The sequence below is a fragment of the Myotis brandtii genome, unplaced genomic scaffold, assembly GCF_000412655.1.
Source record: "Myotis brandtii unplaced genomic scaffold, ASM41265v1 scaffold656, whole genome shotgun sequence".
Taxonomy (NCBI): domain Eukaryota; kingdom Metazoa; phylum Chordata; class Mammalia; order Chiroptera; family Vespertilionidae; genus Myotis; species Myotis brandtii.
This window is the reverse complement of record NW_005370548.1, coordinates 109,408-121,575: the sequence shown is the minus strand read 5'-3', so window position 1 is coordinate 121,575 and position 12,168 is coordinate 109,408. Positions and strand designations below refer to the sequence as shown.

The window sequence follows — 12,168 nt, the reverse complement described above, 5'->3', positions numbered from 1 at the left end:
GTCATAGCCGGCGCGCCTGCCCAGGTCCGGGATGCAGGTGTGCCCTCGCCAGTCATCGCATCAGAGGCAGCCGCTTCCCCCGCGGTGGCCGGTGGGGAGGCAGACACTGTGCTCTCAGGGCGCGCATGTAAATACAGGGTGAACCCCATAGTGTGTGCACACACTGAATAATTACAAAGGCGCTGTTGGTCAGCATACATGTCATTTTCAAATTGAGCTCTCAGCTGTGAAAGCGTGTGTGTATTTGCGGGGTGGGCGGGGGGACGCCCTGTATGTGGTTCCAGAATGCGACCCAGTCCTGCAAAGGTGGAGGGAAAGACAGGTGTCTGTCGGGCCCTAAACGGGCCCCGGGCCGGCCTCGCAGGTGCCGTTGGTCCATTACTAAACGTTTGCTTGAAAAACAACGAAGCCTCGCAAGTCTCACCACAAACTACTTCCTACCTGGCGCGTGTTACCGAAATGTAAACGCCTCTTTAACGCTGAACAGAGGTTTTAGCAGATGTATTCAGTTATCGGGATAGTATCGCCGCCCCTTGGCTCCTGCCTCTCCGGTTTCTAAGAATAACGTTTAAAAGGTAGGTTGGTTGGCCTGTTCCCCGGCTGACAGCTGTCACCCTCCTACTCCTCCACTCGGGTGTTTCTTTGAGGTTATGTAAAAACAAGAAAAAGAAAAAAGAGCTGGCTAAATGCGACAGCGTATTCCGCGCTGTGTCACATCCTGATGGGCTCTTTCCTCCTGTAAAACGGTGGGTTTCTCCTTCCTGGGAGTGCTCACCGCAGCGGGTCCCTGTGTCCCCCAGGGCTCCGAGCTGTTCCTCGGGGGCAGCGAGGTGAAGAGCCGGGCCGTGGTGAAGTACTCCTCCGCCCCCCCTCGGGCAGCCTTCGCGCGCCTGGAAGAGAAGACAGACCTGAAACTGCCCCCTGCCAACTGGCTACGGGAGAGCGCCAAGCTGGGGCCCGCGGGCACCACCATCCTGGGCACCAGTAAGAAGAGCAAGCCGTTTTCCAGGTGAGTGCCCGTGGGTGGCGTCTTCCCGGGGGCTGCCAACCCCTGCTCCGCCCGGAACGCTGACACCTGCTCTTCCGCTTAATCGTCAGCTCCTCGACTTCGTGCGTTCTCTCTCTGGGAAAAGGTCCTATTTGACTTTCGGAGCCCCGTCTTCCCCCTGCCGATAGGGTTATGTTGTCATCGGAAGATGCCGACGGCACATACTTCTCTCAGGTCTGCGTCACGTCTGAACACAGCTGAATTCTGACCCCTACACTTCCATCAGATGTTTTGTTTTTAGCCAATGTTCATGCCTTCTGCATATGTGAGCACAGAGCGTTAGGATGGCGCCCGAAGAAGAAGACCCTTAAGGCGGCCTGGTCCGCCGTCCTGTGGGGTTTTTCATTAACACGTTAAGCGCCCAGCCTGTTTGTCTTCCGGGTGGAAAGTATAGTGTCAGTCACCGGCGACTGACTGGGCGCTTAACGTGTTCAATGGCGGGGTTGTCGGGTCTGAAAAGGCCTGATGCGGAAAGCCAGCATGTTGGTTGGGTGGCTTGAACCCTTGCCTGTGACACTTGCTGGAAATGCTGCTGGTGGCACTTGAGAGAGTAGCCTGGGTCTTACTGAGGATGATGTATGAGCGTCCACGTTCTTGTAGACCATTGAATGTGTGGGGTCCTCCTTCCTCTCAGTGATTGAACCCAGAGTATTTCCATACGACAGGTGGCAAGAGCCATGGATGTATGAGCGTCCACGTTCTTGTAGACCATTGAATGGGTGGGGTCCTCCTCCTTCCTCTCAGTGATTGAACCCAAAGTATTTCCATACAGCATGTGGCAAGAGCCATACATACATTAATACCTATGAGCCAGTAGGTTGGAAATTATCCTAATGCCACTCGAGGTAAAAGTTCTATTTACAAAATGGTGTTTGTTTGTAGCAATATTTCTACTAGCAAAAGTTGGAAATAGTCCGTGTATCTTCTTTTAGAAGAATGGCTTAGTAAATTATGATATGTAAACACAAATGTTAGAAGGTGAGCCTTAGCCGGGCCGCTTAGTGGTTAGAGCATCTGCCCTCTGACTGAAGGATCTCAGGTTCGATTCCGGTCACGGGCAGGTACCTCAATTGCAGGCTTGATTCAGTTGGGGTGCATGCGGGAAGCAACCAGTCGACGTCTCTCTCATATCAATGTTTTTCTCTGTCTCTTCCACTCTCTGTAAAAATCAATGGAAAAGGTGTCCTTGGTGTGGATTAACAACAATAACAAAAATGTTATAAGGTGATTTACATGGTAATTATATTGACTGTGCACACACTGTGTTAAGTACTTTATACATTGATGCCCTTTAATTCTCACAACAGCCTCTGAGTTAGGTACCATTAACTAATTTTCGCACGGACACACTGAAGCTCATGAAGGTTAAGTAGCTTGCCCAGCCCACATAGTAAATCATCAGAGCACACTCTGAAGTGAGGTGGGCCCAGGGAAGTATCCTGGCTCCTGACTGGGAAATGCGGACACGCACGCTTTTCAGGCGTGTGGGTTATGGATGTGCCTCATGTGGTATCTGGCACGACATTGTTTTTCTTTTCTCCCGGCCGAATTGGAGCCGGGTGTATTTGTTTTTCCCATATGTACTTTAAAAGAGTAATATTGTATATCGGTAGGAACACAGTCCCAGACTTAAATTCTGATAAATGTTTGTTTCTATTTTTCTTACCTTTCCGCCTAAAAAGAATAACATCTTGAACTATTTTCTCTTGGAGATTTTTTGGGTTTTGTGATTACAAAAATGAAAAGAATTGTTCATTGTTTTTATTCTAGGTGTTTCCTATTAATTGCTCCTAATGATTATTACTATATTTTATCAAATTTAAGATGCCACTGATTTTAAGTAACACCATTACTTTATATGCCACTAAGAAGGAAAAACTAGCCAGCTGTAATGGTGAGAGGCATGCTGATTTCAGAGATGACAGAATGTGGGAACTGTGTGTCCTTGAAGTTGACCTTATCTGTGATAAACTCTACCTGCATCACTATGAGCATGACCTTTGTGTCCTTCGTTCCCTCCGTTAGCTTTGGGATGGCGTACGACTTTATTGACTCCGTGGGCAACGATGTGGACGTTGTCTCTGACTCTGAGGTAAGTGTCCTGATGGGGAGGCCATCGGTGCTGGGCACGTACACCCGCTCTGTGCAGGACCTTGAAAACCTGATGAAATGAGACCACTGTCTGATTATCAAATGCCTTTTTTGTTAGTAAACAAACACGTATCCTTTCTTCAGAGAGGAAGGAATAACCCCCCAAACACTAGCAGTGGTAACAATACCAATGTTGATGGTTATGTTTTTTAAAAATAGCAGTTACAAGTGATTAGAGTGTTTGGGATGATTTTGTATGTTACCAATTGAGAATGAGATATGATGCTTCTGGCGAAATCGATTGCTCCTTAGTTGGTCATTTTTATCTGATATGCTGAAAGCCTAGGTCGGTGCAAGTGTGACCGTCAGCTAGGTTAACAGGATGACTTGTAAAGTGCAGGTGATTGAGGTTTGGAAGAGCTGTCTTCGTGTGTTTGCATTTAGCTTCTGTGGAAAGTACAGTTTGTATAACCTTAGGGAAATAAGGTTTATTATGCTTTAAAATAGTAAAGTGCAGGTGATTGAGGTTTGGAAGAGCTGTCTTTCGTGTGTTTGCATTTAGCTTTCTGTGGAAAGTACAGTTTGTATCACCTTAGGGAAATAAGGTCTATTATGCTTTAAAATGGAATGAAGTTAAAAATGGAATCACACTAAAAAAGGTCTTTCTAAACTCTTTCCTCTTCATTTTCTTAAGAACATAAAAAAGCTCCTGAAGATCCCCTACAGCAAGTCCCACGTGAGCATGGCCGTGCACCGCGTCGGGAGGACCCTCCTGCTGGACGAGCTGGACATCCAGGAGCTCTTCATGAGGTCTTCCCAGGTAGGTCTCTGTGAACCCACCTGCACGCTGCGTGTCAGCAGCCTGAGGGCACTCGAAAGATGACTTGTTTCCAAGAAAGGCCGAAGTGGAAACAAAGGAGTACTTCAGCAGCCAGAAGCCGGGGTCTCACAGAGAATAACAAGTGGAAAGGAGAGAATTGGCAAGAAACTGACTGATACCAGCCAGCAGGATTCTTGCAAGGAAAAGGATGGAGCCAGTGAAAAAGTGGTGAAAAGTCTGAAATTTAAGGGACTAGGTTAAATTTTTGAAAAACCCTTTGATGTCTCCTTTAAAGAGATTCTCATGAAACATGGCTGCCAGGAAATGTGGAAAATGTTGTTATTCTTCCGAATATATAGTTATTATAATTAACTGGTTCACTTAAAGCAGTGCCTCTCAAACAATGTTGATAAATGCCTGTTTCCCCCCCAGTGTATAGATGATGGATGCTTTTGCACAAAATAACCATGTTGCCGTTTCCCAAGGCTTACTCTCCGTGTCTGTACTTCCTTTGCATGCACTGTTTGCAAATAGTTCATGGTCCTACCAGTCCCATAGCTATTATTTAAAGACTATTCCTGCAATGCTTTGGTAAAGGAAGATAAGTTATGGTGACTTACATTGAATACGTATTTCTGAAACAGTATTCAAAAAGTAAAGAGTACTTCCTGTAAAAAGAGTAATGGGTAACATTGTTTTGACTACATGTTTGTTGTATTGATTAATTCCTTATGTTATTCAGACTGGTGATTGGACGTGGCTGAAAGAGTTTTATCAGAGACTTATTGATCAGAAGTGGCAGAGGAAGAAAAAGAGCAAAGAGCATTGGTATCAAAAGGCTATTCTTTCCAAGTTTTTATATTACAGGTACTTGGCTATTTGTTTATTTTATCTTAAAGAGGAAGAATTAAATTCTGATCTAAAATTTAATTTGAAGCCAGGAAAAATAATAATTTAAGGTTTGCCACTATGGTATTGTTTACATTTCAATGTCTTATATTTCTTTTCTTTAAAAGTAAGATTTATGCTTGGTTATAGAGTCTGGTTTTAAAAAGTAGTAGACTTGCATGAGCTGACCCCTAGTGACAGTGTGATATTTCCATTTCTGATTTGGCCAGTATCAATGGCGATGGAGCCGCGCAGCCCGTCCCATCTGCTGCAGAGCAGCGGGAGTCATCCAGTTCAGACCAGACAGGTGACTCGGACGGGGCGTCGTGGCCCGCCCCTTTCGAAATGCCTTCCCCAGTTTCCGAAGATCCCAGTGCTTCCAGTCAGGTGAGTTAGTACTCCGAGGCTCACTCAGCAAACTCATTTAAGAAGACGAAACCAATTATCTTGCCAATAAAAATAGATGAACAGGAATACAAAATATTCTACCAATTTATGTCTCACAATTATAAAATCACAATTATCTTGCCAATAAAAATAGATGAACAGGAATATAAAATATTCTACCAATTTATGTCTCACAATTATAAAAACATACTTTTTTTTAGTTGTTTTTTTTTAAGAATTTGCAAGAGTATGAATGGCTAGATCAGATTTTTTAAGTTTAAAATTTAAAATATTTAAAAAATGTTCTCAGCATTTAATAAACACCCTTTTTTTTGTTGGTTTTTTTTTTTTTTTTTTTTAGGAGTTTGCAAGAGATGTGATGGCTAGATCAGATTTTCTTAAATTAAAAATTTTAAATATTTAAAAAATGTTCTCAGCATTTAACGTAGCTCACCAATATGTTTATCAATGCTGATTATCTCCTTAAAGTCATAAGAGTATTATAGCATATAATAAATATAGTGATGTAGTATATTATAAACTTTAGGTGTAAAGCAAGTGCCTATCAAATATCGACTCAGAGACTTGGTTGTACTTTAATTACTGACCTTAACTTTTAGTCTGATTTTTAGGGCTAAAATCACCCTTAAGATTTTCTGGATGAGGTTCCTGAGGTTTTAACCCACAATAATGTTATGAAGCTTTTAGAAAGGAAGAGAGAGTAGAATGCGTTGTCTCTTATATTCTTGGTTTCTTCTTATTGCTTGTTTAGTTTTGTCATTGTTTCTATCAAAGTAAAAAAGAACTCCACAGGTGTGAATTGTATATGTCTGTTTTCAGGTAAACCTGTTGATAAACTTAAAGGAGATAAAAATAGGATTTTTAACTTGGTAAATTATTTTTCCTCTTGCTCTGTGTTCTCACATATTAAAAATTATTCACCCAGATTTTTGCTATCTTTACAAATTATAGGATTACAAGGAGGCAAATATGTTTAACTTGATTTTAGTTTTTGTAGGTTTTAAGATGGAAAAACCTTATTAAACTATGTAATGAATTCAGATTTCTCCCAAGTTGGGAAAAACTGAGGAAAAGAAAGGAATTACCATGCAAGGTGACAGTGGGAACCAGCAGGAGGGGGTGTGGTGTGGATGAAAAGGGCACGGGGGCTGGGCATGCACAAGGCCCAGGTCAGGCCGTGGGGACTGGAAAAACTGAGGAAAAGAGGAATTCCCTTGCGAGGTGACAGTGGGAACCAGCAGGAGGGGGTGTGGTGTGGATGAAAAGGGCATGGGGGCCGGGCATGCACAAGGCCCAGGTCAGGCCATGGGGACTGGTTACACTGGTATGAACACAGGATGTGTTAATTTGCTTGGTAGTTAGCCATTATGTTGTATTTGTTTTATACACTTTCATGTATATGATTATAGTTCACCAAAGGAGTTTTTAAAAATTCTTTTTATATTCCTTGACTTCAAAACCCACACATAAAAAGACACAGTAGAAATACCAGTCTCCCGCCACCCACCTCCCCTTCCCATTCTGTCCTTACCTTATGTAGGGCTCCCTATGAAAGGCCTTGAAAGCTGTTGAGAAGCTGTAGACTTGCATGTGGAGGAAGTGAACTGGCATCTAGTTAGTGCCTCTGCACTTTACGCCATGGGTATAAAGTACTGCATACGTGTTATGGTATGTGTTCAATGTTGATGGTGTCATTTTACAAGTAAACTAAAGCTCATAAAGGGAAGATGTTTGTCCCTGGTCGCATGGCTGGTGAAGTCCAAGCTAGTGTTCAGATCGTTGTGACTTCAGAGGCCTGTTCTCGAGCCGTACTCCACTGTGTCCACATGTTCCACACGTGTTCAGGATGGCCTCAAAGCAGATTGTCTTAGCAATGCCATGTGCCGGGAAGAGCTCTCCTGCCATAAAAATAATCTTTCACAGAATATTTTTAGAACATATTGTACAGCCTAAATTTCAGCCTTTAGAGATTTATTTTTGTCTGCAAGCCACCACCTTATGAATTCTCGTTCCCCAAACCTAAACCACTAGTTTGAGGCCTGGGTTAAGCAATATTAGAGGTGAAATAGGTGAAATAGGTATCTTTGTAATGGCCTGAGAGCCAGATCTTTATTTGGAACATCATAACCTAGAGCCCAAACTCTCATTAAAGCAACTACCTGGCAAATACGATTTTGGGAGTTGGTCCACAGGTAAATAACTTGTCTGTGTAAATAAATAATAAAGTTTGAAGTTCTATAGTATTCTTTAAGGACATGGCAAAAGTGCTGGAGATTGATGCATGCGCACCCACCCACACACACAGCCTGTGCGTACAGTCATGTGCGTTGGTCCACAGGTAAATAACTTGTCTGTGTAAATAAAAAGTAAAATTTGAAGTTCTATAGTATTCTTTAAGGACACAGCAAAAGTGCTGGAGATTGATGCATGCGCACCCACCCCCACACACACAGCCTGTGCGTACAGTCATGTGTACTTCTTTGCAGGCAGGTGCTAAGCCTATTAGCATCCACCTAGGATGAGAAGTGAGAGTTCACGGACTGCGGTGTGCGCGCACATAAGCATCCCCATCTTGGGGACTATTGTGGCATTGACGTTCGGTTTAAAGTAATAAGCCTATTAGCATCCACCTAGGATGAGAAGTGAGAGCTCACGGACTACAGTGTGCGCGCACATAAGCGTCCCCATCTTGGGGACTATTGTGGCATTGACATTCGGTTTAAAGTCATGTGTCTTAATGGCAGCTGCCTAATGATTGGAAAACTGACTGGTGGGCTGAGTTTACCACTGTCAAAAGTTCCTCTTTCTAAAGGGTTTTTGAAAGTACAGTCCACAGGATGTATTGACTTAAAAGTGTCCTGAGATTAACTCAGTCTGAGAACATTGGTCACACAGGGGAAGTCGATTTTCTACTACAGAACCCACAGGATGTATTGACTTAAAAGTGTCCTGAGATTAAGTCAGTTTGCGAACATTGGTCACACAGGGGAAGTCCATTTTCTACTACAGAACCTCTTAGAGCAGCAGTTCTCAACCTGTGGGTCGCGAACCCTTTGGCGGTCGAACGACCCTTTCACAGGGGTCGCCTAAGACCATCCTGCCTATCAGATATTTACATTACGAGTTATAACAGTAGCAACATTACAGTTATGAAGTAGCAACGAAAATAATTTTATGGTTGGGTCACAACATGAGGAACTGTATTTAAAGGGCCAGAAGGTTGAGAACCACTGTCTTAGAGGCTTTTCCATGCTCATGAGCATTGTTACTCTCCAGACGCAAATCTACAGCGAGTAGCCTTTGTCACCACTCACTCTGGAAATTTCTACCAAGTATCCCAGGACTAGTGGTCTGTGAAACACATTACAAATGCAAAACTAGAGGCTGTCATCATGACGAGTGTCTCAAAAATAGGGCTGGAGTTTCTCAGGAATGTTTTAATTGCATGGAGATGGGGTGGCTAAAGGTTAATGGAATTGAAATTTACCCCAAAAAGAGAAAAATTTAAAACTTTGAACGCTAAAGTAATCTTTGATCTTTTCTGAGTGCGAGCTATATGTGAATGGCTCGCTGCAGTGGCTGGGATAGCTAAGAGCTGTCGGAAGCCACCAGTGACGAGAGGTGGGACTATGTCTTAGCCTGATGACAGCAGTAGCTTTGAGGTGTCTGCTTTGAATGCTTAGGTGATACTCTAACAGTAGGCCGTTGATAAGAACTCTGGCAGCAGAATCACTCCTATCCTTGCACTTTTCACAGGGAAGTGAGCCTCTCGAACCCTCATACATAGTGGGGCATCTGGCCTCAGCCCCCAAAGAACAAAACCTGACTACTTTATTCAATGACGGGGAGAACAGTCAGGTATGCTTCCCAGGTGTCCGTGTGGAGACGCCCAGCCCCAGCCTACTAGTCATTAAAAACTAGTCTCCGTTGGAATTCATAGGGGGGAGATCTACTTGATCCTGAAAGTCCATTTCTAAACAGCTCTGACCTTACAGCTCTGTCATGTTCACTTCGACTCCTTTGTCCTTTCTTTGTTCTAGTCTTTCTGTGGATCGTGGGGGGAAATTACAGCTCTCCTGTTTATTATATAATCACCTTTCCAATTTTATTTTAAATCAAAGGGTCTTAAGAATGATTTTGTTCGGAATATTCTGTGGACGTTTGAAGATATACATATGTTGGTTGGCTCCAACATGCCTATATTTGGAGGAGGCAGATACCCAGCAGTCAGCTTACGTCTCAGGTAAACCACGCGCGTTTTCCTTAAAACCTCTGTCCATCTGCTCGCACCCATCGATCTGGGCATTCCTCCCCCTCCTGCTAGAATTAAAATGCACAACCAAGCAGGAGCTGTTCTCAGGGAATGCTGGGTGCCCTGGAGCTGGTCACCCTGGTCCTTGATGAATGGACTCAGAGGTCTTGTACTGGCCTCGTCTTACGTCTGAGTCTGCCACTTGTGAAAGTGTGGTAGAATTGATTTACGGTGCAGGAGGTGGCTTTCCAGCGTCCTGTTAATGCTCCAGGTGTGTGTGCTCACGTTAGCCAGTGTGCGTTCCGACTTGGGTGGCGGCGTGCATGGTGGGCAGTCTTCACCGCAGGTTGTTGGAGGAGCATGCAATGGGCCCACAGTCACCTGCTGCCATCTCCTTTTGTTCCTACTGGAAACTCTTATGGGTTCCAGTTAGAGAAGCAGAGCTTATGCAAAGACGTTAAATAGAACAGCTACGTGTGCATATTTCATCAGCAAAGAGCTTATATGGCATTTCCCACGTAGGGAGCACAGATTAAAATAGTTAAATGGGAGAAATAAGTCTCAGGTGATTCATTGTGAAACATCTTCATTAAACCAAATAACACCAGAAATGTTACATTTTTAGGGATAACAACAAACCAATCAATGTGCTCACTGGAATTGACTATTGGCTGGACAACTTGATATGTAATGTACCAGAGCTTGTGATGTGTTTCCATGTAAACGGGATTGTACAGGTAAGACACAGCCCGTCTTCTCATAACCTCTCAAGAGCAAATTGGTGCAGAGAATAATGCCTCACCGAAGTTTTTAAGGCCCTGAAAATCCCAGGTGTACTTTTTGGCAAGGAACGTAGCCGTGAATAAACTGAAATTCAATTATTTTCACATTTGAGTTGTTGGTAGAATTCTATATATCACAGGAGGATAATTTTACAGGTAACTTGTGAGAAGGTTATAAATACACTGAGTCTGCACTGTAGCCATAGAACTGTAATTTTAATGCCAGGCACCTATGATAGTTACAGTGTCTATACAGTGGAGGTATTTATTCAGTACTCAGTTATCTACTCAGTATATGCAGTTTTAGGGAAAGGCCACAGTAATAGATCGCTTATATAGTAAATCGTTGTTGAGCATGCTCTGTGAGGAGGCACTTTGTCCCCATTATAAATGTTGGGGGAGAAAACAGTATGGTCATGGCTCAGAAAGATAGGATCAATGGGAAGTGATGTGCGAAGAGGAAGCAGGAGACGCAGGGTAAGGCTGGAGTGATGCACACACAGAAGTCTGATGTTTGTAGATGAGGTCATTTCTCTTTTGATCTGAAAAACAGACTTCCTGGAAGTGGCATCTTAACTGGATCTTGAATGAGAGATAGCGTCCCCAAAAATACCAGATGGATCTTAAAAGAGGACTGTTAGTAAATGGGTGATTGGTAATCCGTCCAGTTAGGGAGCAAGCCTTCTGTAGCAGAAAGGTTGGGAAGGTCAGCCACATCCCAGGGCCTTGATGCTGAGCTGAGTGTGGACTTGGTTCGGTTGGGAACCTGGAATTGGTGGAAGCTCTGCATCTGGGATGTGAAATTCGTGTGCTGGAATATTAATCTGGGGATGGTGTGTAGGACAGCCTGGGAGGGTTTGGAGACAAAGACGGGCTAGGCATGCACTACTGTTAGGAGTGACGTAATGTCCTCCTACTACGTCATGTCCTCCTACTTAGTAAGTACTGAGAATTGACAGCAGTCATAATGGCTCGGGTTTATTGAGTGCTCTTTGTTCCAAGCACTTTGCTAAGTGCGTTGCAGGCATTGTCTTATTGGTGCTCGTGTCAGCTCTTAGCTGCCCGTATGCTAGTGTCCCTTTGGATGGAGAGGGAGACTTGAGAGTCACGGAGCTCAAGTGAGTCACGCGGAGCCACATCGCTAGGGAGTGAGTGGTGGTGCCAGTATTGGAGCCTGTCTCTGCCGGTGGCCCTGCTCTTAGCCGTCCTGCTGCAGCCCAGCGACTCCTCACCTTCAGCTGCAGCAGGACCCCTGTGCTCTCCAACAATCCACTTGCTTGAGCCAGTGTTTCAGGATGGAGGGGGCTTTGTAGATGATTCGATTTGCACCGTCCCCCACATGGCAGCGTTGAATGAGAGTGGGGAGAGGAGGAGGGGAAGGGAATCCGGGCTCGGGCTCGGGCGCTCAGGCACAGAATCCTGGTGGTATTGCCTGAGGTGGGAAGGTGGAATCTGTTCAGGTGGGGAAGGTGATGTGTTATCGTTGGGCAGTTTGGGGAGCATTAAAAAATGCCCACTGAGCATGTTGAAGTTGCAGGCATTAGAGAAGAGGGGACTAGAGAGAGAAGTGGGGTGCCTTCTGCCCAGATCCTGTTGAGTTCCTCCCCAAGGAACTGCATTAAACGAGAACATCGGAACCTCCCAGGCAGGGGAAAGGGAAGGCTTTCAGGCCGAGGGAAGGCGGGCCAGAAGCTCTGTAAAAACCAGGAGCGCGTTAGCTGAGCCAGGGACGAGCACCACCCTTAGGACTGGGGTCCAGGTTCCTAGTTGGTTTGGAGTCCTTAGTCTTGGAGTATTTCAGAAACGTGGGCAGAGGAGTTTAGGGAAGTGTGACCAGAAGGCAAGCTGGGGACACAATGCGGAGGTGCTTTCAGAGCAG

At 44.6% G+C, this 12,168-nt stretch overlaps 1 protein-coding gene across 1 annotated transcript in view; it reads left to right on the top strand.

Annotated features, from left to right (window-relative positions):
• Positions 1-740: 740 nt before the first annotated feature.
• Positions 741-12,168, top strand: part of EDRF1 (erythroid differentiation regulatory factor 1) — a gene marked incomplete at its 5' end in the record, with an annotated part of 28,270 nt that continues 16,842 nt past the window's right edge. The window contains 8 exons of the mRNA XM_005880857.2: positions 741-1,009; positions 3,074-3,140; positions 3,834-3,959; positions 4,702-4,826; positions 5,078-5,234; positions 9,012-9,113; positions 9,377-9,498; positions 10,133-10,244. Of these exons, the coding sequence (XP_005880919.2) occupies positions 741-1,009; positions 3,074-3,140; positions 3,834-3,959; positions 4,702-4,826; positions 5,078-5,234; positions 9,012-9,113; positions 9,377-9,498; positions 10,133-10,244 (1,080 nt within the window). The remainder of the gene's footprint in view (positions 1,010-3,073; positions 3,141-3,833; positions 3,960-4,701; positions 4,827-5,077; positions 5,235-9,011; positions 9,114-9,376; positions 9,499-10,132; positions 10,245-12,168) is intronic.